At 45.4% G+C, this 25842-nt stretch overlaps 1 protein-coding gene across 1 annotated transcript; it reads right to left on the minus strand.

The window, feature by feature from the left end:
• LOC142590258 (uncharacterized) lies at positions 1-24755 on the minus strand. The gene is made up of 9 exons (XM_075702200.1): positions 24647-24755; positions 24059-24166; positions 14927-14956; positions 13605-13715; positions 12192-12299; positions 9455-9568; positions 5535-5642; positions 4211-4234; positions 1-257 (listed from the first exon to the last, which is right to left on the minus strand). Exons 1-9 carry the CDS (start codon positions 24669-24671, stop codon positions 190-192), a joined length of 696 nt encoding a protein of 231 aa, XP_075558315.1. The 5' UTR covers positions 24672-24755; the 3' UTR covers positions 1-189.
• Positions 24756-25842: the final 1087 nt, after the last annotated feature.

Here is a 25842-nt window from a genome sequence, read left to right on the forward strand (position 1 = left end):
CACGCTTTCCTAGCAACACGGTGTCATCTAGTGCCCGCGCTGTGAAGCCTGTGCATGGCCTCTGAAATGCATGGTGCACGTTGCAGTGGCTGTCAAGATGCCTGTGAAGAATCACATTCACACCCCTCAGGTCTCAGAAAAAGCTTTATTTCGTGGCTATAACCATCAAAACTACACAAAGGGACATGATTACCACAGGCTACGTATGAACGAATTCCATGCGTCAAAGAGGTGAAATCCACTGTGAGAAACGTCATCTGGAAGAAGTGACAGAGAATGAGATTTTTGTTGATGAGCAGTTTCATGGTTAGCAATCTGTGTAATAACATTTATTTGTGGTAAATGTGGTCAAAGAATGCTGTAGAAATTGAGAGCATTTGTGCTTAGTTCACACCCTCAATTTTGCTTGCAGAGTTGAAGGTTTTTCTTTCATGTGTTGGAAAAGTTGTTGTTGGTTGGTCAGTTCAAAGCAAGTTAACATGTTTTACTGGTTGGTTTCGATCGCATCGCTCTGTGGCAGACCACGATCTCCTTCTGCCCTCAAGACCAGGAGTCATATCTTTTAACAACCAATTTCGTTTCCTGTTCTTGTCATTCATCACATTGAGTGGCTGACCCTGATGATAACAGCAAGGCAGCGGTGTCCAAGCCAGTGACAGCAGGCAAGAAGTATTCAAAATAAAATGCTCGTGTTTGTCTTGTATAGACCCTTCCTCGCACAGTTCCCCAGATTTTTAGTGATGTGTACCAACAGGCTTTGTACAAAACCTTTCTTCAAAATGAAATTGGTCGCTGAAGATTATGTCTTCAGGGCATTTCAAGGCCCGCCATGTTATGTTTGCCGACTGAGAGGACTATAGTTTTTCTGATTCTAGTGCTTTTCTACTTAACCAAGTCCCTACAGTTATGTGATCTTTCCTGTTTCCATTAAGTAGTTTGTGTTTGCAGCCGCCACAGTGCTTGTCTAGGGTGAAGAGAATCGTTCAGTTCGTTGTTCAGGCAACCCATATGACAGATGTAGTGATGTCTTAATGACCAAGTGCCACGAAAGTTAGCACTGGCGCTTAGTAATTTCATGTGCTCTGTGCGCATGCACCCATGCTCTTGTATGCCTTATTTGCACCAAGGTGTTTCGCATCAAGGGAAATTCTTAATGCAGGCATAGCTGGTTTGAGACAGAGCTCGTGGAGCGTCGCTAGTAAGCTAAGGATGAAGGAAGTGGCCAAGGCCTGCATGGCGCTACCTTAACCTTGTAAGGTGTGTTTATATACACACAACTTTTGCATTCATATTGGCCTATGCGAACAAAAGCATTTTCCAGTGACAGAAACAGATCACAATCATTGTTTGGAGAGCTTTATTTTGGTGGAACACACTGTTGCTGAAGCGAATTTATTGTACTCTTGCACTATAGATGCGAAATGCTCTAGTGTGGGAAGAGATGTGTGTGGCATATAGCCGGCAGATGTCGTGCAGAGAAGAGCCTTGGGTTCTCAACCAGTACTCTATGGGCCATCAACTAGCATCCAGTAGAAACCAGGCAGTAATGAGTATGTTGCAGTGACAAATCACAATATGTCTGTCTAGCTTCATGTAGAATATGCTCAGTTGGCCAATGAATGAAAGTCAATTATCCTGACTGCAAGAATTATGACATTCTTCAAAAGAATTGTGCAAGGTAAGTCTTCCTATCCATTAAAATCTGGGAAAGTCATGCTGACTTTTTGAACACAAGAAGTTTGCCATTTGCAAAAACACATTGTTTCCTCTTATTGAGTGAGTCTTATGTAGGTGAGCATATACTTATGCAATATTCAACACATTCTCTCGTCTTGAAGAAATGATGACAATAGCAAATTTGAAAATCGCACGCTGGTGCCTTCTTTCTTATATACCGTACTCTTGTTAAACTCGGCCTCTTGTTAAACCCAACCCCATTCGTTGTCACCTTCACATCTGGCTTGCAGTACTGGTATGTTGGGATGTTGCTGTATGCACACATCCACGCATGCTACATTGACACATTTTGTGACTCGCAGGAGGAAGCACAATCGTTCGCAGGTCAATTGGTGTGCATAGTTGTACGGCACACGGTTTTTTAATGCTTCAGACGAAATCAGATCGGAGGTGGCTCTGATGTTACTGGTTCAAGTATGCATAGGAATTCAAGCAACTCGTGTGCATTCTTTTGTTCTCATAATTGATCTCTTTTCTGTCTGCCGTATTTACTCGTGTAAGGCCTGCCCTAGTGTAAGGCTTGCACCCCAATTTGAGAAAAGAAAGTTTCACTATAAGTGTCGCGTGCATGGCGGCGTGCTAGTAAGTTTTCGTAAGCTTCTACCAGATGGAAGTAGTTGTCCTGCCGATGATGGCATTATCATCCCGCAGTTTGCACCAAACCGAAACTTTACCGTTGGCTACTAGTTCAAGGCTTCATTGAGTATAGCTGTAAACCTGCCTTGTGTAAGATACGCACACAGTAAAAAAATATTTAAAAGAATGTGCATTATTTACTGGAGCGAAACGAGTAAATTGTACAAGAAAGCCGTGCGAATTGAGAAAACATTGGAAATTACGACAATGTGTGCAGGATATTTTCAGTGAGGAATTATATTAACACAATGGGTTTTATGCCAAGTTCCACCATCAAGTTCCTGTAACGGATATGATGTCGGTGTGAAGTGATGGGCACATAAAATATTGTCCCTCTTGACAGGGATGGCGCTGCCATCTAGGAGCAGTGAAGCGAAGTACTGCATCATGACACTAATGAGTACCGACAGTGAGCGCTTCGCTAGTCGGCGCTGCAGAGGCTCCAGTGTGGTGTAGACTGGTGTAAGCGGTGTAGGCCTTCCGCTGAGGTGACGCCACAGTTTTCGCACATGGTTCGTCTTTCGCGTCCGATTAGCCTGTGACGCCTCGTCGCCTACGGAGTGCAGCTTCAACATGCATCAGCAGTGCTTACACGCCGCCTACTGCTTCACTTGCAATGGCACAACTAAGAAAACTGCGGCGTTAAGCGGCGCAGGAAGGCAAGGACGTCGACGGGCAAATCTCGCTTTGGTCTGGCGAGAGACATGCTAGCATGAAGCAGAATGTCTTCATGCGTTCGTGGTGCGTGATATGAACTCTGCCACTCGCATTCCTGAAGCTGAACACATCACAGCTCAAGCAGCTGCCCAAGACATTACGAAGCCGGGCCAAAATGCTCGTACTTTCGCCCGAGCGACTCAAAAGCAGTAAGCTGCTTGCCAACAGGACGCCTTATGTGCCAAGCAAACCTGCAACGCGGTGGCCGAGCCGCAAATCGTGCGCCTTTCACTGCAGCGGACCGTGAGTTCACGAAACAAACATGCAAAGCCTTCTGTGAAGACATGTTTCACTTTTGTGTTCTACCGATTCCTATGAAAGAGGGATCAACCATTTCTTTTTTTTTTTTTCGTTATGCTGTGAAATATATTTCTTAGATACATGTGGTCATAATCTCAGCTAGAGGTGAAATGAGGCTTAAAATTACCAGTGCAGCTACAGCATACGTAAACTGCACAAGGTAAGAGGGATAGCTGTGGCAGATACCACAGCATGCAAATCCATTGTCTTGCCCAGAAGCGTGGACGCACATTTACCAGCTCATTAGAACTGGAGGTGTCATCAATAGCCGATATTTGTGTGCAGCATCACGATAATGCAAGCCCGTTCGCCTGCTGTGGTCGCTCAGTGGCTATTGCATTCTGTTGCTGAACACAAGGTTATGGGTACGATTCCCAACCACAGTGGCCGCTTTTTGACGAAGTTGAAATGTGAAAAGAGCAAAATTAATCCAGAGCCGACCATTACAGTGTGTGTCATAGCCCCAGTGTTGCTTTGGGACATTAAGCCGCATGAATAAATTGATCGGTCAATTAAGCTCGTTTTCTGATCTCAAAATTCTGCAACTTTGCTGTGAGAGCTGCAAAAGGTCGGGAACTGCCTAAAATTGTTACTGGCATTTTTGCGTAGTAGCTGTATTTTCCTCGCACAATATTTATGGTCTTTTTTCTATCTATGACGTTTCTCAGTGTAGTACTTAGGGAAAAGAAAGTGTTGCTCACATAAAGTGGCTAAACTCTAATGCCAGTGCAGTAGAGAAAACATTGTTTACTCATGCTGTTACATAGCTATGTGTCCAGCCTGTTTTCACATAATAAACAAGCACAAAAAAATGGCTCACCCGTTTTTGACCTCCCCATGTCGTCTGTGTGAGCAAAGAAATAAGTTAGTCAGGAGCATTTAAGTCAAGTTTTATTTCATGTAATCATGAGTCATTGGAAAGAAGAACGTTGGACATAGCTATATCAGTATTTGTCGATGGAAGCGATTTATGAGATGGCTAGGAAGGGGCAAATTAATTGATAACTAGAAGCAAGGAAACACTGAACACGTCATTGAAATGAAATGCTAAAACAGCCAACTTTGCCCATTCTAAGAATAGTGGTATGTATGTCAACTGTCAAAGGTGTGTAATTTATTTACTTATCAATTAAAGGCTGATAATTGATTGCGTGAAATGTTCCGACTGAGGCTCAGAGTGCGCTAAACCAGAGCTGGACAGTCTGCTCATCCTTTAGTTTTAGTGTTGTTCATGTGCTCATACTTAATGCCGAACTACTGCTAGTATATTGTTTGGCCATTTGGGATGTCTTTGGGTTACGCTGCCATTGGGTTACATCTTGGAAAAATAAATGTAGGCTGTATAAACTTTCGCCTAATGTATTAGAGTAGACATTCTAATGAATTGTATGCTGCTACAGTCAGGTACACATTAGGGAGGTACACCTTTTGTTAATTTCTGCAGTGTGCCGATGAAATTGTAGTTTGTCGAGATAGAACTGCGAGCCTGTTTTGAACTAAGCAAAGCGAGATGACAAATTTGTTTCCCTGAAAAATTATCTGCTAAATACACATTTATTTTGTCATTAGCATGTGCAAAGCATTTCAGTAATGACAGTTATTTCATACACTACTATTATTAATGTAAGGACGCATATTTAGTCATGCTTCTTGTCCTTCAACATGGCTTGCTCAGTTCTTTTTTATGTGATAATTCTTCGTAACTTTTTACAAGATAGCGAATCAAGACTACTGTGCTGACATCAAAGACATCATCTACAACATTATTGATGCTAAAAGTCAAGACGTACAGTGAGTCGTTTCTCTTTTTTTGTATGTTGCTGCTGAACTCCAGAACATCTTGTCACACAAATCATATCATTTAGCATTGTTCTGTTTTACAGTCAGTGGTGTTCACTTTCAGCTATTTATGTTGCTGACATATTTATCACATTCAACACAATGGGCTTTGCAAAACCTAAACATTGTGCTCATTTGCTGGTGCAATGTTGACAGTTATTTCTCTAATAACTTTCATTTTGATTCTGAGTGCTTGTGGCCACTTAAAAAACATATTTTGCAATCCAGAAGAACACTCAAGAACTTTCATGTTTGTAAGTAGGCAATTGGTATCACTGGCTTATGTGGGCCGCTTAAGTGTGTACCTGTTGTTTTATTGCAGTAGCAGAAGTTGTGTATGCACATAGAACCTTTCAGGATATTGCTTGGGATTGTTTCCTTACAGTAGTCACGGCATATATCTTCTGTGCAATCTGAAAAAAATATATATATATATGGTTTATAGGAACAGTTGCATGTATTTGTACGGAATATTGACAGTGCTTGCAACTGCTTTAGTTGTGCTGCACCCTCCGTGGTTGCTCAGTGGCTATAGTGTTAGGCTGCTGAGCACGAGGTCGCGGGATCGAATCCCGGCCACGGCGGCCGCATTTCGATGGGGGCGAAATGCGAAAACACCCGTGTACTTAGAATTAGGTGCACGTTAAAGAACCCCAGGTGGTAGAAATTTCCGGAGTCCTCCACTACAGCGTGTCTCATAATCAGAAAGTGGTTTTGGCACGTCAAACCCCATAATTCAATTAATTTCTAATTTAGTTGTGCTGCTTACAGTTGGCATAACAATTCTTCCGTTGAGCACTTAAATGGTGAGTACACCTCAAGTAAAACAACAAAAAATGAGGTGGAACACTTTGTCTAAACACTTGAATAATGAGCACACTTCAAATAGTAAAGTTCATTGCATACGGCCTCACACTTGCATGGAATATGAATTGTACAGGGAAAGGCTAATCATTTGTTTTCATTCCGTGCATTTCCACTGACCTTTGATTTCACTGGGCTTTGTGTTATAATTAATCCTTTACCGCAATGTACTTGTATCATGTATGGTACAGATGGAATAAGTTATAGCATAATAGAATAGAAGAAAAAAACCTTTATATTTGCCTTGGATCTAACTGTGCCCTCTCTAGCATTGAAATACATAGTGATGGCAGCACTGGAAATAATTTTTAGTGTTTTTTTTTTTAAATCGCAGTTCTACCTGTAAGGCATATGTTGATAGTGATAGCACAATAGTAGACAACTGCACTAAGTGAGGGTCATAGTTTTATCGGCCATATAAATCGCAGTACATATTCGCTTGCTAATTAAATTACCAAGCATAATGTCACGCGCACCAGCGAACACGAACAGATCTCGCTCGACGACCGCCAACATTTGCTGTCACAACGCCGGCGTAATGAAGACCCGACACTAGGCGTGCGGGATGTCAGTGCACATGAAGCGACCAGCCATACTGGCTCGCCTAATTTTGCACCCGTCGCATATTGCCATTAAGATGGGACGCTCGCGTCGCGTATGCGCTCTGCCGCGCGGACAGCCATGTGCAGCCTCAGCGGGTCAAGAGGAGGAGATGTGCGCTTACTCCTGCACCCTCACCCTCTCACGCGTGTTTGATCACGTGACCTCTACCATCAAGCCACCATGCTTATCAGCTCAGCCTCACAAGCTTTCCCTCGCACCCACCGCCAGGGTGTCGGGAAGAAATGTTTTTCGTTCTGGTTTTAGTTTCGTTTCAGTGAAAAACGTTCCGTTCCGGTTCTGCTCTAGAACGGAAAAAAAAAAGAATTATCCGTAAAGACCAAACTACACGTGCGCGTGCCGGCGCGTGAAAGCTCGCGCCTTGCGTCCACCGCGCCTCGCGCGAGTAATGTCAACCTACAAGACGCACGCCAGCGCGGCACAGCGTCTGCTCGACGTCTACTTGGTGTTTGCTCGCTACTGTCATCATGCACCACACTATAGCTGGGTAGTAAATTAATTATGCAACGAGCAATTAGGCCTTTATAGCGCTCGGCATCGTCAACGTATCACCAGTGCTAATGCCGTTGCGCCATCCGCTAACTAGAAATGACACCTGTTTTAATGCTCGGTGCTGTGTCTGTAATCGATCAGCGTGAAAACGAATAGCCGATCTCAATAATTACGGCAAACATACCTAATACTTTGACCTCAGCTAGAGAGGAGACTGAGTGATGACATATTTTGCCACTCTTGTCTTGCTGACAGGGCGGAGAGCCAGTAACAAGCGCTGCCATGTTGCTATAAGTGATCACGGTTAGGGTGGCTATTACGTAACGGGCATGCGCAAGGGCCATCATGTCACGTATCACTGTACCGTATCATTAAAACTCTAGTGCAGCCAATAATCTGCCTGTTACGCCTGGAACTATATACAGCTGCGCAAGGATACTACCTCTGCACGCCTTGTACCTTCGACAGTGCTATCTGTCGAAGGTACGATATCTGGGCTCGCGCCGTGCTTCGACGCGTATGATCTGTCCTACACCATCTGCGCATGCGGGAGGCGCATGGGCGCGAGCTTTCGCGCGCCGGCAAGCGTATGCATGTAGTTTGGCATTGACGGTTCATAACAGTTTTGATTCGCATGCAAAAATTTTGGAAGCAAAGTAACGATAAAAACATAGTATAAATTTTTCTCAATAAGTGAATGATGTATTCTGGGATCATATTCAGTGCCTTGAGTCAAGGCACTCGGCATGATCTTACAAGCAGCACGTTATTGAGTGCACTTGCCAAAATGTGAGATCGCTGTCCCGTTAAAATGAACTTAAAGAGAGCATAAGCGAACGATGAAACTTCGGTAACAAAGCGTTGTATACCAATAGAAAACGAAACGATAAGCTTGTCAGCGCGCAAGCCCTGGGTTTTGCTGCGATACCGATCTGCTACACTCTAAGAACAGTTTACACCCTTTGGCTTGCCCCTTCTGCCACACAAAAATCGTCATCTGCCTTGATGAGTTTCCTTTCTTTATCGCTGCAAGCCCGGAACTTTCCAGTGACGAACGGCACGCGCGTTATCAGAACGGGCACTCCAAAGGGTGTAAACTGTTCTACGCTGATAACGTGCGTGCCATTCGTTACTGGAAAGTTGTGGGCTCACAGCGATAAAGAAAGGAAACGCATCAAGGCAGATGGCGAATATTTTTGTGTGGCAGAAGGGGCAAGCCAAAGGGTGTAAACTGTTCTTAGAGTGTAGTGCACCGAGTGGCATGTTTAGATTAGTGGAGCGCTTGACCGGCTATCACTTGAACTATCGCTGCCTGAGATGCACGCTTATGCGGGCCCCTGAGATACACAGTAATGCTGAAGTTACCTGAGGTCGGTTGTTTCGTACTGCCTACATTTCCCTTGAACCGAAAACCAATCAGAATATTTCAGTTTCACCCCGAAACAAAATAAATAACGTTTTGGTTACGTTTTCGTTCCGGTCAAAATTTTTTTTTCGTTTTTCGTTTTTGTTTTCCTTCCGTTCCGACACACTGCCCACAGCATACGTATGCGGCGCACGGGGCGCGATCTTATCGCACATGGACATTATATGGAACATCACGGCGACGACGACGGCAAAATTGGCCTGGAGTGTCCCATAATTGCTGCAACAATAACATTTACGGTGGCAGCTCGTCACACAACGCGCTAAAAGATTTGCGCAAAGTTTATCTTGTGCTTAACGGCTAAGAGATCAGTTTCAACGACATACTGTGTTATGCATGCGACAATTAGCAATGATCGCACATGTGGACAATGACTCGATCGTTGCCTTAATGACTTTAGAAAACGATGAGTGCTCGGGAATTTAGGGATAAAGTGTAATACATAACATCGCAAAAGCGTTTGAAGCGACAGACATGAAGATTAGATAAAACCACGTTCTACTAACCATCATTCCCGTGGTAGTCGAACGACCGCAGCGCCAGAGTTACCTCTAGTAGTTTTTGTGGAAAACTCTTATGACTGAAACCGTAGCCTCCAAAATTGTGTGGCTTGCGATCTCCCCACTCTCGGAGGCCACACTGAAACAATGTGTATACTGTTGCGAAACTACCGTAGAGGTTCCGAACATATTGCGGCAGCTGCGTCTGACTACCAGCGGGCTCTGAGCATGTCCAATCAAAGCTTGAGCATAATTACAATTGTTGTCATTGCAAAGTGAACCGTGCGTTGCTGCCTTGGGTGTGAGGCAGGCTTTTTCTCACCGTCTTCGTATATGCAGTGACATATGTCGGACTCGGGGCACGATGTGTTTAGTACTTTCTTGTTGGGTTCGGCATCTTGACAGGACTTGTGGCATGCCTCTGGCGTGCACCCAACTGAAATAGGGAAAGAAAAGTTAGGTCGCACTTGGCGAAGTAGAAGTGCTTATGGAGAAAGTAGTGTTATGAGGGTTTTTTCTCAACACAGTAGCTATAAGAAAATTCTGATTCATGCACTGCAATGCAACGCAATTCATGCAATGTAATGTAAAGATTGCTACAATGGTGTATTCTGTGTTCGAGTCGTAAGTAGTACATTTTTAAATAATAGAAGACCCTGAAGGTAACCGATGATTTGTGAAATCTATGATGGAGGGGCAGGTCATACGGAGGGTGCCGCTTTCTCAGTTCTTGGTAAATTTATGAGGCCTTAGGGAGTATAGACAGGATGTCTTCATTTCGTTTTTATGTCTTTATTATATAGCAGTTGACTAAGCATTAATACTATGGAGCATTAGATTTTCAAAGGAACTTATAGGTAATGTGACGAGTTGAAAACGTGCGCCAAGTGCAGTGCTCGTTTGGACGAGGATAAAGAAGACTGCTCACGTCACCGGAACCTTATTCTGTGCTTTGTGGTGCCAGACGCATTCGCACGCTCTGTGACCGTGCGAAAGCTGAGTTTATTCAGCGCTCGATGGGTCTGATGGGAGAGCGAGTTCCCCTGCATTTCCGAGAGGAGCAAACAATCGAAAGGGCCAATTTGGCAACTTTCAGCGACACGGTCATTGTGTGGCCTTAAACAAACTGCAACTGGCATCACTGGCGCTCTCTTGAGCCAAAGCCACGCTATACTTGGTGCATGTTTTGAAAGTGTCACATAAAAGGCACTGTGAATAATTATTTGTAAGCAGTTTGAAGGAATAGAGTCTTCATACTGTAATTATGAAGTTGACAACTATCTAAAAAAGTAAAGGACAAGCAAAGTTTGTGTCAGTAATTCATTACGGCGACGTTGACTTTTTCAACACCTTGCCACTGCTCTCCGAGTTGTACGCAAAGCAGGATATGTCTCAACAAATAATAATAAAAAAAGCATAGATGCATGCTTAAGAAGTTCAATGGTGGAGCAGCGCGCCAATTGCTCCAAGAGCGCGATGTTTCGGTCCATCCTGTTCCAAATCTGCATTATAGCGGAAAATTGCGTCAAGCCTGCTCCAAATGAAGCATACGCACGAAAGCCTCATTCTGTTGACGCTGCCGTCGGTAGTAAAACGAAGCAAAACCGAAGCACGCCGTCGTCGTCGTCGTCGTCGTCGTCGTCGTCATCGTCATCGTCATCATCATCATCATCATCATCATCATAATCCTGGAATTCAACAGAGCGGCCACGCCGTCCGATCTCCGTTAGCTGTTCTTGCGCTTCTGTTGCGCTTCCCTGGGTAGATGTTTTAATGTACTGTTGCTGTGCAGTCTTCTTGTGTTCCTCGAATTAGCATGGCGCGGAACTCGCTCAAAAGGCATGTCGGATGAAAAAAGAAAGCCTCGAATAATGTTTGGTAGCACAGCGTTTAGCACAGGTGCTGGCGGTGCCACTTTAAAAATACTGTGGCACTTGTGCTCAGCTGTTATAGCGTAGGTATAATTTGCTTACGAGTTGAGACCTTCTTCGCAATCCTGCACGATCGGAAAAGCAGATTCTGTGGTTGAATCGGCTTTCACATGTTCGACAGCACAGCTATAGATATATGCTGGAGAGAAAATCTGCACATTGAATCTGCACATTGAATCTGCACATTATAGGAAACCTGTTGACGTGCTCACCTTAACTTCGGTTTAGTCACGCACATACTAGGGCGTTGTCTTGTTTACACGATGTAATTCCGTGAACTTGTTGTTCTTGCTCGATTGAAGCGCACAGAACGCGCTACAGCTGCTCCGAGTCTAAACCGTAGAATTGGCGTTGTAGCGGGATATATGCGCATCAAATGCTAATATATTAAAAGATAATGTAACTAGTTCGGTAATCTTCAGTCTGAATACCTCATTGATGCGCATAAAGCCGGCGCCGCTACAATTTTTTTCTCACTATTTCAGTTACTATTGAAACCATATCAGGTGTTAGCAAGATATACGTTGAACACTCCGCTAAACCAGGATTGAGCCTGCGCCAAGGCCTGCGCCAAAAGGTGAAATGGCCGTTCCACCACTTTTGCAAATTCAACAAAGGTAACATGTTCGGGAACCTGTCATCGATGCAACGGCCCGGGCCTCGGCACATTTTGCCTTAATTGGGCAGGTAGTCTCAAAATACCGTAGGCTGTTTTGATGTAACGGACGCAAACGTGTGCCCATATTGTAGACTACCTAAGGTTGCTATAGCAACAGTGTAGTAGTGACAAGTCACAGCAACGAGCCATTCAAGAACTGTTTGCAAAAATCAGACACGGGTACAACTATTTCCGTTAAAAGGTAGCACCGAGTCTGTGCATCACCGTTTAATGCAGAGTTTTGTTTCGTCTTCGCAAATTACGCGAAGGGGCTTTGGTGTTTTACTGGGTCATGGTAAGCACATTTGGAGAGGCAGTGCCTTATCACAGTACACCTCCTTTGGGCACTTTGCGGCTTTTTATAACAAGTCTCTATGTTGCTTAAAAAAAAACCTAATGTTTATTCATACAGCTGCAACTACTGGTGTGTTTAATTCATTGGCTTTATGTTGAATTGAGCAAGTACGTACCACGTGGCTCGGCGCAGTAGCAAACGTTATTTTTACAGGTCGCCTTTTTGGGGTCCGCTTTTGGAGCTGCCATCTTGCAGTAGTCTTCACATTTTGAAGCTAGACACTCTGAAATTAGATGAAACGGCATTAGGAGTTCTGCTAAATGCAAGAACATTATAGTTTCTGCCTTTTCAACGTATGATTTCGGCGCATTGGTGCTTGGACTAACGATTATTACTAAACGTTAGCAGCTTGAATTCTATTTCCCCTGTAATGGTTTCCTATGATATATAATTGTAAAACAATGGCTGAAAGTACGTTGTGGCTAATTCTTCACCTAACTTCATTGTAACCTTGCACAGTTTATCGGTGCTAAACTCTTGAGTTGGTGCCCATAATTGTGCTATGTCTTGCAAATACATGATTGAGGGCATATATTGCATGCATTGTTTACTATGACACCATTCAATCGACCAAATTCACTGCAGTGACATGCATTAGTCTGAATACAACTCATTTGACCTGCCTAGCTTCAGCAACCTCCAGCAACGTCGGCACTTCCTGTACTGCGCAGCACAGGCAAGCAATTTCATATTGCGAATATTTGTGATATTTTGCATAGTGCGGGAGAAGGAACAAAGCAGCAAAGCATGCCAAAAAATGTGAACTCGTTTTTTTTTTTACTCTGCCGAACCTACACTGTGGGACCAACAGTGGCAACCGTTGGCGGACCTAAGTGAAGGCAGATTAGCAAGAATGGCCCCACCTCACTTTCGATTTTTTTCCCGTCTGTACCACGCAGGCGTCCTCGGCCTGACACTCGGCTCTCTTGAGCGGTAAATGGTCTTCACTGTCCGACTCTATAACCGTCTGGAAGTGGCAAGTTGTTGGTATTGGCTTCCGCTTGACGAGAACCGCGTGTTCCACGTGATGGTTGCGTCCTATCCACGGTGTAAGATGGTCCTATCGCAGTGACCAGGATGTTGCCGATTCAGGCAGTAAGCATAGTTCGTTCCTTCGGATCACTTTTGGGACTGTTGGTGTCGGGGCGCGCGGGCGTGCAGTCACGTGCCACTTTTCGCATTTCGCCTGCTTTGAGAAGCTCTGCGAAAATAAGTCCCAGGACATAGCAGGTGGCTTTGACGTAGTGCAATAAAAAAACGACCGAATGGGTTGTTTTAGGATGCATTACGCTTCCCAGTGGCAGTCATTTCGTGAATTCAACAAGCATAAACTTGTTCAAATAATCTAATTTACCGAATAATTAGCATGCGCAATACATTTTGGCGGTAGCAGAGGGCCTATGACGGCACACTGTAGGTTTAATAATCGTATATTGTACCGGTTTTTTTTTCACTGCTTGGCTAAAGCTAGCCGAGACATCCTGTGTGCATATGTGATCTTCCACTTTTATGCTTCGGAGCTTCTTACCATCTTCGTACGAACAGGAGCACATCTCAGGCGCCGAGCATGATACAGTGAGCACCGTGCTGTTGGGTTCTGCCTCCTGACAAGCTTTCCTGCAGGCATCTATCGGACAAGCTGTAAGAAATGGAAAAGTTTGTCAACTCGCTGGCAGGGCTGGAATGTACGAAAATCGTGCTATGTAAAGAGCAGAAGCCAGGCATCTATCTAGGGCCCCATGCTCAGGCCCCTGTCACATTTGTTTAACACTTCCCGCGCAAAGAACGAGTCTCAGTTGGCTAGGCGTTTCGTTTCGTCTACTGAGTGCCGGCAGTCGTTCTATCATTCTTCTGTGAATGCTGCGATATTTAGTGGCACCATCTTCACAGAAAACGAACTTGTTGAGGGCACAGTTGAAATTGTTGCGGAAGTCTGGTTCCATTGGCATTTTATAATTGGCGGCGTTGGAACAAGTGGGGGCAGAGCTTGGTGGCGCAACCCACCGCCCCTTTCCAAAGGGGACGCTCATAACATCCACCCATCCAGCAGCGACGACGACGGCCTTCCCAGTGCCGGAATCGTGGTGTGCTTGGAGGTTTCTTCACGAGAAGTAAACAATTAGACATAGACAGCTGTAGGAATTCATGGTCAGAGCTTCGACTTATTCACACTAATGATTGCAAGAAAGACATAGAGCCTCAGGCGACCTCTTCGGAGTGGACGCTACTAGACAAAAAAATATTTGTCGCCGACGCCTCTGCAATTTACTTCGCACGCCGCGCAAGCACTAACGCGTCGCATGAAGGATAGCAAATTATCTCGCTTCACTTTATTCCAAGAAATGTCGTGCTTTATACAGACTGTTTCTGCGCCCTCGCTTATTTTGCAGTCCAGAAACATAAAAAGCAATTGACAGTAAAAGACAGCTGAAAAGGCCGAATGAACTGCTGATATTGCAATACCGAAAACTGTTCACATTAAATCGGCAAAAAAAAAGATAACTCGGGAAATATTGGCGCCATTCTAAAAAATAGAACTTGACGAGGAAAGGGTTAAGCGACAACCAGACGGAATGTATTTGCAGCTTATTTTTGGCATCGCCTGAGTCTATTGCGCACTACGCAACGCGCATGCCGCAACATGGAGTGAATTCCGTTTCATGTACGAAAAAAATAGACGCGCGCAAAGTAAGGAGTTTCACACCAACAAGGTTTCTACTATAGCGTGTTGGGGCTCACTGGTCCACGCCGTCTCTCTATCATGCTAGAATATCACATATAATATAGTACATAGCCAATGTCGTGGTAAGTCACACCGAACATTTATTAGAGCGGAAATACTATACTTACGTATTGCTGTTGTCGTGGGTTCTTGCGTTGCTGCAATTTAGGAAGAGAAAATAAATCCTTTAAGCGTTTCTTTTTAGCGGCAGTTTGAAGAGTGGCAGCGGGTGATGTGCTTCGCGCAATAGACTTAACTCAATGGGTTCGCGGACGACCACTGTGAGCGATACGCACACATGTGTCATGTTGTGCATGTGCAGTCACTTGCATTTTTGCCGGCACTTGCCTTTGCAGGGAGCTTGGTGAAGTGACTAGCCTGTTAACTGAAACGAAAGTGCCAATGTTGGCAGCACTTGTCGGCAGCCGGCATACAATATTAAACTGGTAGTTTCACGACACTCTGTGATCGCCCCTACTCAGTTGTTTGTCCAGCCAACTCAAAGCTGTCGAGCTGGCCATGCGATGGGTCATATTTGCTAATGGCACAGAGTGCTCAAGTCTTCTCTGCGCATACTTAACGCACGCATGCGTAACATGCACATTCATAAATAATAAGGGAGCCCTGTAGTTCATCACTGCGACAAGTATTAAGGACCTTACATGGTAGTCTGGTTTTGAGTTTTCTCTTGAGCGTTTCCTCTCAAATATCTATAAATGAGCCGCTTAACTCCCAACGTAAAGATCATGACAGCTGAAACAGCGACAGCAGTCTACCTGTACGTGGGTGTTAGCGATTAGCAACAGAGTGGTGGTGGTAGTTAATTGTAGCAACAGGCTGGTTTAACCTGGCGATCAAGGCCGGCAATTGCTTCTCTCGAGCGTCTCTTACAATACCGCTGAAGGGTTTCACTATATGTAGGTGATTCGGGTAAGTCGTGTTCAAATGTTCCAGGACTATTGACTTGGCTTCTGCAGATGGAATGCAGCTTATTGACTGCAATCGTGGTACACTTAAGTTGCATGTGATGTCCTCGAATGTCCAGGGTGGTTCTATCCTTTCCCTCTCTCTCGAGCAGCGTAATCCTAACACGCGAAGCGTGTTCAGTGCTGCATAAAAATGGGAGCGCGGCCTGTTACCTATACGTCGTAATAGGGCTTTGCCGGAGGTAGACTATTTCAATCGTAGTAGCTGGATCATGAGAGGCTGGGAAGCCTGAAGTCGCAGAGGGCGTGACTCAGCTTCATAGATCACTTTCTTGTTTGATGCTGGCTGAGGGACTCCAAGGCAAAGTAGAATACCTTTTCTGTGGATGGCTTCTAAGCGCTCGTATTGGCTATCTTAGGGTGACATCAGAGGTAGCTGATACAGGATCCGACTGGTAATCAACGCTGTATGTAGCCGTAGCATCGACGTTGGGTGGTTGCCCCAGCGTATGCCAGCGGCTCGCTTGAGCACATGTAGCCTGGGTGACGATGACGCCACAACGTGGTCAACACCGCGGCGCCAGAGTAGCCTGTGGTCTAAGGTAACGCCAAGAAATCGGACGTTGGTGACTTGTCGAATCTGGTATCCGTCCAAATTCAGCGTAAGGCGTGTAGATTTTCTTTTCACTCCAGGAAATAGTATGAATGATGATTTCTCTGCTGCTAGTGATAATCCAATCGTTGCCAAGTGGCCCTGAATGGTATTTACTGCTCCCTGGGCTATTCGTGCGAGGCGGCAGTGCTGGTAGCCGGAGACCCATATGCAGATATCACCGGCATATATAGATATTTTCACAGCTGTTCGATGGTTTAGTACTCTTGGAAGGCTAGTCATGGCGATGTTAAATAATAAGGGAGATAAAACATTCCCCTGTGGCACGCCGCGAAATATACGTATTTCGTCGCTCAAAGTGTCGTCGAGACGAACTCTGATGCGACGATCGTTGAGGAACGTATGTATGAATTTCAAGAGATGACCCGTGACGCCTATAACTTGTAACTGGCTGGTGATGGCTGTTTGAGACACGTAGTCGTAAGCCTTGGAAACATCCATGAAAACAGTAAGTGTCGACAGGCCATCCGCACTGTAATGTTCTATGTGGCTTAGCAGGTCCAGCACATTGTCTTGAGCGCTTAGACGTTGCCGAAACCCAGTCATGCACGATGGTAGTTTTCGACCCTGCTCGACATACCAAGTGAGTCTTGTGCACGCCATCTTCTTCATTAGCTTAGCTACACAGGAGGTCAGCGATACCGGTCTGTATTAGTCCAGAGCTGCAGGATTCTTTCCAGGCTTCAGAACCGGTACCACCCACGCTACCTTCCATAAATGTGGTATATCCCCGCTGGCCCACATTTGGTTAAAAATGCCAGCAAATCACGTCGTCTTTCAACCGGTAGGTTAGTCAGCATCTGATTACTGATAAGGTCAGGTCCCACCGCACAGCGACGTCGGAGGCTGCTCATAGCTAGTTCCAACTCTCTGAGTGTGAAAGGAGCATCTATTAGAGACGACAATAGCGGCGGAGGCGGGTTGGTTGTGCGCCGGCTCACCTGCCGGAAGAGTATACTTACCGTATACCGGAAGAGTATACGCAAGACAAGCGAGCGTCTTGCCTAACTTCAATGCTGTCTTCAAACGGCTTGTTTGGTTGAAAGTTTCTAGCAAGGTTATTAAGGACCCACCATATCCTTGGAACTGGCGTGAAGACCGATAGGCTTGCACAAAATGTTGGCCATTGATCTCTTCTTAGTTTCCTTGTGTAACGTCGAATCACAGCGTTAATCCTGTTATGTATAGTCTTCATTGGTGGGTCGCCCTTCGGCCTCCATCAGCCTCCGTTCCACTCTTCTACGGGCAGCGCATAGATTTTTGAGCTTTAGATCCGGAGCGGGGAAGTGGTCGGGTAGCTTCAGCTCAGCGGTAGCCAATCTCTTGCTACGTAGCATGTCCGCGAACAGGTCTCCAGATGATTCGCTTAGGCCGTCCCTGTACGTATTCCAATGCGTCACAGGACAGGATCCTCGGCGGTTGGTTCTATATCCAGCAATGTTAACGAAGACAGGAAAATGGTCGCTGCCCATTCTATCTTTACTCGTCGTTGACGATGCGAGGATGTCCGCTGAGTGTAACGTCAAGTCAATGACACTGTAAGAGGCCGGTGGTTGAAAAAGCGTTGGCTGTTTGTCATTAGCCACGCAGAGTCCCTCGGTGTTTAAAGCACTAACAATTTGCTTCCCACGTGCATCAATCGCCTTGTCGCCCCAGAGAGTATGGTGCGCGTTAATGTCCCCACATATAATCCTCGGAGCTGGGCAGCGGCTGCAGAGATCTCTTATAATTTCTCCCATCGATACCTTCAGGCGAGAGCTCACATATACAGAGACCACGCTGAGGCTTCGGTTTCTCAGCCGCACTTGTACAGCAGTGACTTCCAAAGCACTGCTGCAAAGGTCTTGAACTGGTAGAACGTAATGTGGTATTTCACGTCTGACATATAGCATGGCTCTTCCGTTCGGAAATGTCGGAATACTATGGTTTCCATGTGCGACATAACCAGCAATTGATCTGGAACTTGGAAGACCAGCCTCGGACAGTGCCAATATTGGCACAGGCACGTTGCGTAAGAAAAGCGAAAGTTCAGGTAAATGCCACGCAAGACCCGCACAGTTCCATTGCATAATAAGTGGCACCTATGGGCGAGATGGTGAACATTGTGTCCTGATCGCATCCATATTGCTAGGTGCTTTAAGAGGCAGAGCTTAGAATCACTGACTCGAGAGCCAGTACTACTTCGAGCATGTCCTTCATCGAGCTCACCGGCATCTTCTCTATGTGTGATCGCAAGGCCTTGAAGAGAGCACGTAGCACCTGCTGACAGTCCTCCTGTGGTGTTTTTTCATCGCAACGCGATTGGGGTCGCTGCAGTGCAGACACATAACTTCGCTGTTCCGGTTGTTCAGCCATCTTCTCGCCTATGGGGCCTCTGTTCATTGATTTGACTGCTTTAGCCGGTCCGCTGCGCAATGGCATCACTGTTTTCTGGATTCCTGGATAAGGCTTCAGGCTTGGAAAATCAGTTTCACTCTTTGAGCTCCATGTGATTTCCTCTGACTCTCTGCGACTCTCCGTCTTTTTCTTCGTCGTATTTTTCTCATCCTTTCATGTTGGTCCGAAGATAAACATTTTTCTTTTGCTTTATTGCCACCGCCCGTGTAGGACGTTTGCTAAAAAAAAACTAGCTCGATGACCACCACTACAGTTTTCACAAAGTTCTCGCTGGACGGGCATGTTTTGAAATCAAGCGGTCCTCCACATCTCTTACACCGCTGCTCACCACGGCAGTACTTGGCCACATGTCCATAGCGCTGACACTTGAAGCACCGAGGTGGTGTCTCAATGTAGTCGATGGTCTCTTCTCTCGTGAAGCCCAAGTTGATCTTCTCTGGACGGGCTGTGTTTGGAGCGAACGTAAGAACTACGGTGCTGGTTCGCCTGGACTCCCAATCGGATTCGGAAGTCTGGACGCGTTGCGTGACTCTTTGCATGGTACACACCTTGTGGCTTTAGGTATTCCAACAGTTCCTCATCAGTGTACCACTTGGGTACTCCTCTAATAATACACGTGTTTTGCAGGTGCGATTTGGGCACTCGTGCTGAGATTACAGTCCCTGAGATTGACTTGCAACTGAGAAGGGAGTTCACATGCTCTTCTGTCTGGACATCTAGAAGCAGCGCTCCTTGAGCAGTAAATCGGCTCCTAACTGCTATGCACCAAGAATTTTCTCAATTTCCGTAGACAGAACAATGTGATTCACTTTTTTCAGGTGGGCTACTTCTGTGGCAGGGGTAATAATCACTGGGATTCCGACGGTCCTCTCATTGCGGTGACGCACTAGCCTGAAGCCTTCATCGTGCAGATCCGTGATGTCACAATCATCAATAAGCGTAGACTCGTCGTCTGTTTCTGTAGCCTTATATTGTTTACATTCGCGGTTGCTCTCAGGGTCAGTCGGTTGCCTCTGGCCCGGTGTCAGGTCAGGCGTAGTCATGACGGAGCTCTCGCAGCTACCAGATCGGGCGTATCTGCAGGCTCCTATCGAAGCGACGGGAGGCGAAGGCCCCCCCGGTCTCCGGTAGGGAAGGTATCTTGGCGAGTCGTCCGTTGTCTTCGACAATTCTATTTGGCGAAACGTCGAAAAAATACAAATACACTAGGAAGCGAGACAGCAGTGCGACTGTGTCGAGCCAAACTAACCTCAATAAAAGAAAGATTACACCATTTTACGATCAGTAAGTTTTCACTATGTTTTGAATATTTTAATGAACGCAAACAACACCTTATGGAAACACTGGCAAGTACATGCTGCTAAAAAGCATTTGGCTATGCATATAATGCGCCGAGTAGTTAGCTAAGGTCTGAATTGGAAAACTTCGCAACATAAAGGTTACTACCAGCAATTCAGAAAAGACCGTGAACAATAATAAAAAATGAATTTAGGACTACTTCATTTTTGAACCAAAGTGCGTTATCGCTGAAGCTGAGAGCTCCGTTCAGAATTTTTCTTTCTGCAGCTATCGGGCCTGACGGAGTCATGCAGGGTTGTCGAACATGCCACTGAAGCATAATGTGAAGTTTAGCCACTAGAAGCTCGCGTAAGTAGGATAAATGAAAGAGTCACGAAATATTTATAAAAACGATTTGACGCCTTAAAGCGTTGACGTACGAGTGAGGTGAGCATGTGTGGTGGCGAATGCAGCTTGAAGCAAACCAGTCCGAGGCAATGACTTAGTTGTTTCCTCCAGTGCAAAAAGAACATAAAAGGGGGGGGAGGCACGCACCGCCATGAGGTATAATGGGCTTAGACGCCAATCAATATATAAAATATTGAGGGGTCATCACGAATGATAATCCAAAATAAATTTGGATACAAAAGGCAATAAGGTAAGAAAAAATTTTCGGAGCTGAAGCTAGAGGTATAATTAAGGAAGTATAGGAGGAGAGAGTAAGTCAGCAAAATTAGCAGCTCGGATCTACGAAGTATCGTGCTCCTGTATGTTATATTGAGCCTTAGGCTCCGGCAGTGATGCGCCGTCATTTGGATGCTGCAGCTTTATTGCATTAAGATGCGATATTTTAAATAGGCCATTCATCTTCTGTCGGTTGTGCATCTTCTGGCCAGGGGACAGATCTGTGTGCGCCCTTCCTGCTGCTAGGCAATGGCAAGTGCCGTGTATGCGGGCACACTGCTCAAAAGATGCCGATTTCTCTGCAACGGCACGGTGGCGCCATCTGTGACGGCGTGGCGTGCTTTGCCATACTTAATGAAAAAAGAGAGCGCTACGAAGACAAGGACGAAAGAACAACGAGTACGACAGACAAGGCGCTACTTCCAACTAAATGTTTTTTGAAGACACAGAACTTTAAATAGATGCAACCAAGGACGGCCCATCGTGACATCACGACCTCCCTATCTCTTCAGAAAAGCTATCTCCTTTTCGGTAAGCGTCACTGAAGGGCAACTAATGCACGTGCCCTCAGCCTTTGCAATGTAAAAAGCTTCCAATATCTCCCGTTCTAGTCTATCTGTAGACCATGCCAGAAACCTGGTGTCACGAAGATACGGACGGCAATTGTGACGTTTACAGTGTTCTGCCAGATGGCCCCCCGCATTGTTATTTACGGCCCAATTGTGCTCACGCGCCCTTTCATTAAAACACCGTCCTGTTTGACCGATATAAACCTGTTGGCAACTTAGGGGTATCTCGTATACGACATTACTTTTGCAAGCAGTGTACTGCGCTGCGTGTTTCTTAGAGCATGGTTCGCGTTTTGCTTTTGTCATCATAGGGCATATCTTGGCCAGCTTACATGGTGCACTGAACAGAAGATTGATACTGTGCCTTTGTGCCACCTTCTTGAGGTTGTGGGATACCCTGTGCCAATAAGGAATCACATGTAATATCTTCCTATCAAATGGCTTTTTTGTGTTAGTGCCTTCTCTTGCCTGTTTGATCTTTTGAAGAAGCTTGTCGCAAATGCTAGAGATCAATAGTGAAGGGAAACCGGCTAGACGTAGCCTTGAAACTTGGTTATTGAAACTGATTTCTATTTTGTGGCTGCAAGATTTGTTTAGCGCTTCTTTTAGACAAGTCATTGCAACTCCTCGTTTTACTAGCTTGGAGTGCGCAGTGTCGTATGAGATTAGCTGCTTGTTCAACCTCGGCTGGTATTCGAAACAGACATGCGTGTTCATCAAAGTGAGATTGAGGTCCAGAAAGCGAATGCTGTTATTACAAGGCCTTTCGCACGTGAAGTTTAGAGCCTCCGATGCATTTCTAAATGTGTTAATTATCGATTCTACAGTGTCATCTAGCCTAGACCCTGGAACTTCGTTAAGAACCACGAGGTAGTCATCGACATACCTCATTATAGAAGGAGCACATGACTGATTCAGACTGATGTTTACACACTTGTCAAAGGCGCTGAGAAAGATGTCTGAAAGAATGGGAGCGAGCGACGATCCAATGCAAATGCCCTAGCGTTGTACATAGTGTTGGTTTTTGAAACTAACGACAGTGGAATGAAGATAAAAGCTTAACAATTCTAAAAACTGGCCGCTATTCACTCCGGTTGCGCAACTGAACCTAACTTCACCAAAATCTTCGATTTTGTTCCTAATGGCACTGAGCACTCCGTCATGAGGAATCGCATAATACAGGTCTTCAACGTCCAGTGAAAACGCGTACACATTTGCATTGGATCGTCGCTCGCTCCCATTCTTTCAGACATCTTTCTCAGCGCCTTTGACAAGTGTGTAAACATCAGTCTGAATCAGTCATGTGCTCCTTCTATAATGAGGTATGTCGATGACTACCTCGTGGTTCTTAACGAAGTTCCAGGGTCTAGGCTAGATGACACTGTAGAATCGATAATTAACACATTTAGAAATGCATCGGAGGCTCTAAACTTCACGTGCGAAAGGCCTTGTAATAACAGCATTCGCTTTCTGGACCTCAATCTCACTTTGATGAACACGCATGTCTGTTTCGAATACCAGCCGAGGTTGAACAAGCAGCTAATCTCATACGACACTGCGCACTCCAAGCTAGTAAAACGAGGAGTTGCAATGACTTGTCTAAAAGAAGCGCTAAACAAATCTTGCAGCCACAAAATAGAAATCAGTTTCAATAACCAAGTTTCAAGGCTACGTCTAGCCGGTTTCCCTTCACTATTGATCTCTAGCGTTTGCGACAAGCTTCTTCAAAAGATCAAACAGGCAAGAGAAGGCACTAACACAAAAAAGCCATTTGATAGGAAGATATTACATGTGATTCCTTATTGGCACAGGGTATCCCACAACCTCAAGAAGGTGGCACAAAGGCACAGTATCAATCTTCTGTTCAGTGCACCATGTAAGCTGGCCAAGATATGCCCTATGATGACAAAAGCAAAACGCGAACCATGCTCTAAGAAACACGCAGCGCAGTACACTGCTTGCAAAAGTAATGTCGTATACGAGATACCCCTAAGTTGCCAACAGGTTTATATCGGTCAAACAGGACGGTGTTTTAATGAAAGGGCGCGTGAGCACAATTGGGCCGTAAATAACAATGCGGGGGGCCATCTGGCAGAACACTGTAAACGTCACAATTGCCGTCCGTATCTTCGTGACACCAGGTTTCTGGCATGGTCTACAGATAGACTAGAACGGGAGATATTGGAAGCTTTTTACATTGCAAAGGCTGAGGGCACGTGCATTAGTTGCCCTTCAGTGACGCTTACCGAAAAGGAGATAGCTTTTCTGAAGAGATAGGGAGGTCGTGATGTCACGATGGGCCGTCCTTGGTTGCATCTATTTAAAGTTCTGTGTCTTCAAAAAACATTTAGTTGGAAGTAGCGCCTTGTCTGTCGTACTCGTTGTTCTTTCGTCCTTGTCTTCGTAGCGCTCTCTTTTTTCATTAAGTATGCTCAACCAACTCGCCCACATCAAGCTTCTTTGCCATACTTGTGACAGATTGCGCCACCGTTCTGTTGCAGTGACATTGCGTACTGCCTGTGTGACCATAGGCTAAACCATCATCTCTCTAAATAGAGAAACAATCTCGAAAAACCACCGAAAGCAGTACCTTCATTGTAGGCTTCCTGTAGACAGTTCGATACTGGATAGCAGCGGTCTTCATTGCTTTTTATAACGTTTAATTTACTCATACAAATGCAACTACTGGTGTTTATAATTAAGTGGCCTCATGTTATAGTGAACAGCACGTACCATGTGACTTGGCACAGTAGCATACGTTATCTTTACAGGTTGCCTTTTTAGGGTCCGCTTGGGGGGCTGCCACCTTGCAGTAGTCCTCACATTTTGAGGCTAGACACTCTGAAATGAAAAGCAATTACCGGCGTTAAGAGTTTCGCAAGATGCAAGGACATTATAATTTCTGCCTCCCCGATATCTGCTGATTTATTGGTGCTTGGGCTGATGATTACTACTTAGCATTCGCAGCTTTTGTTCTATTTTACGTGTGACGATTTTTCATGATGGGCACTTGTAAATCAGTGGCTGAAAGTACATTATGTTGGTAATTTCTCTGCGAACTTCTCATTTTAACCTTGGAAATTTTATTGGTGCTTAAGTCATTTGCGGCCTACAATTGTGCTGTGTCTTACTTATACATGTCGTGATTGAGGACATGTACTGGCTTATCATAACACTCGTCGATCGGATTCATTGTAGCGACAGGCATAAGCCTGAATAGATCTCGTGTTGACGCGCCAAATTTCAGCGACTCGTGTACTACACATCACAGTCAATCCTGTTTGCATTTGTGATCTTCCACTTTTATGCTTTCGAGCTTACCATCTTTGTATGCACAGGAGCACATATCAGACGCCGAGCATGATACAGAGAGCACCGTGCTGTTGGGTTCTGCCTCCTGACAAGCTTTCCAGCAGGCATCTATCGGACAAGCTGCAAGGAAAAGAAAAGTTCAACTACATGGGACTGGCCAGGTGACACGGGTTCTCCCTTGCGTTTTCTCTGGACCGAATAAAGTTCACTCACTCACTCACTCACTCACTCACTCACTCACTCACTCACTCACTCACTCACTCACTCACTCACTCACTCACTCACTCACTCACTCACTCACTCACTCACTCACTCACTCACTCACTCACTCACTCACTCACTCACTCACTCACTCACTCACTCACTCACTCACTCACTCACTCACTCACTCACTCACTCACTCACTCACTCACTCACTCACTCACTCACTCACTCACTCACTCGCGTGAAAGACTGAAATGTACAGAAATCGCCTATGTAAGGAGCTGAAGCCGGTCGTCTATAGCAGAAGCCAGGCATCCATCGGCAAGCATCTATCAAGGGCCCCATGCTCAGGCTCCTGTCGCCTTTTTTAACACTTCCCATGCCAAGATCGAGTCTCAGTCATCCAAGCGTTTCGTTTCGTCTGTTGAGTGCAGGCAGCCGTTTTATCATTCTTTTGTGAATGCTGCTATATTAAGTGGCACCATCTTCACAGAAAACGAACATTTAGAGGGCGCAGTTGAAATTGTGGCAGTTGTCTGGCTCCCCTGGATATTGTCATTGGTTGCGCGGAAACAAGTGGTTGCAGCGAAGACGACCGCCTTTCCAGTGCCGTAATCATGGTGTGTTTGGAAGTTTCTTCACCGCAAGTAAACATTGAGAAAGCTTTAGGAATTCACGGCCGGCGCTTCGAATTATTCACACTAATGATTGCAAGAAAGATTTAGAGCCCCTGGCGACCTCTCCGGACTCGACTAGACTAAAACGATGTCACTGACGCCTTTGCGATTTACTTTCCACGCCGCGCAAGCACTAACGCGTCGCATGGAGGATAGAAAATTAGCACGCTTAACTTCATTACAAGAAATGCCGTGCTTTATGCAGACAACAAAATGTAACTCGAAAAATATTGGCGGCTCTCTAAAGAAAAACAGAAGTTGACACGAAAAGGGTTAAGCGACAACCAGACGGAATGTACTTGCAGTTTCTTTTTGGCATTGCGT

The sequence above is a fragment of the Dermacentor variabilis genome, chromosome 8 (assembly GCF_050947875.1).
Source record: "Dermacentor variabilis isolate Ectoservices chromosome 8, ASM5094787v1, whole genome shotgun sequence".
Lineage (NCBI taxonomy): Eukaryota > Metazoa > Arthropoda > Arachnida > Ixodida > Ixodidae > Dermacentor > Dermacentor variabilis.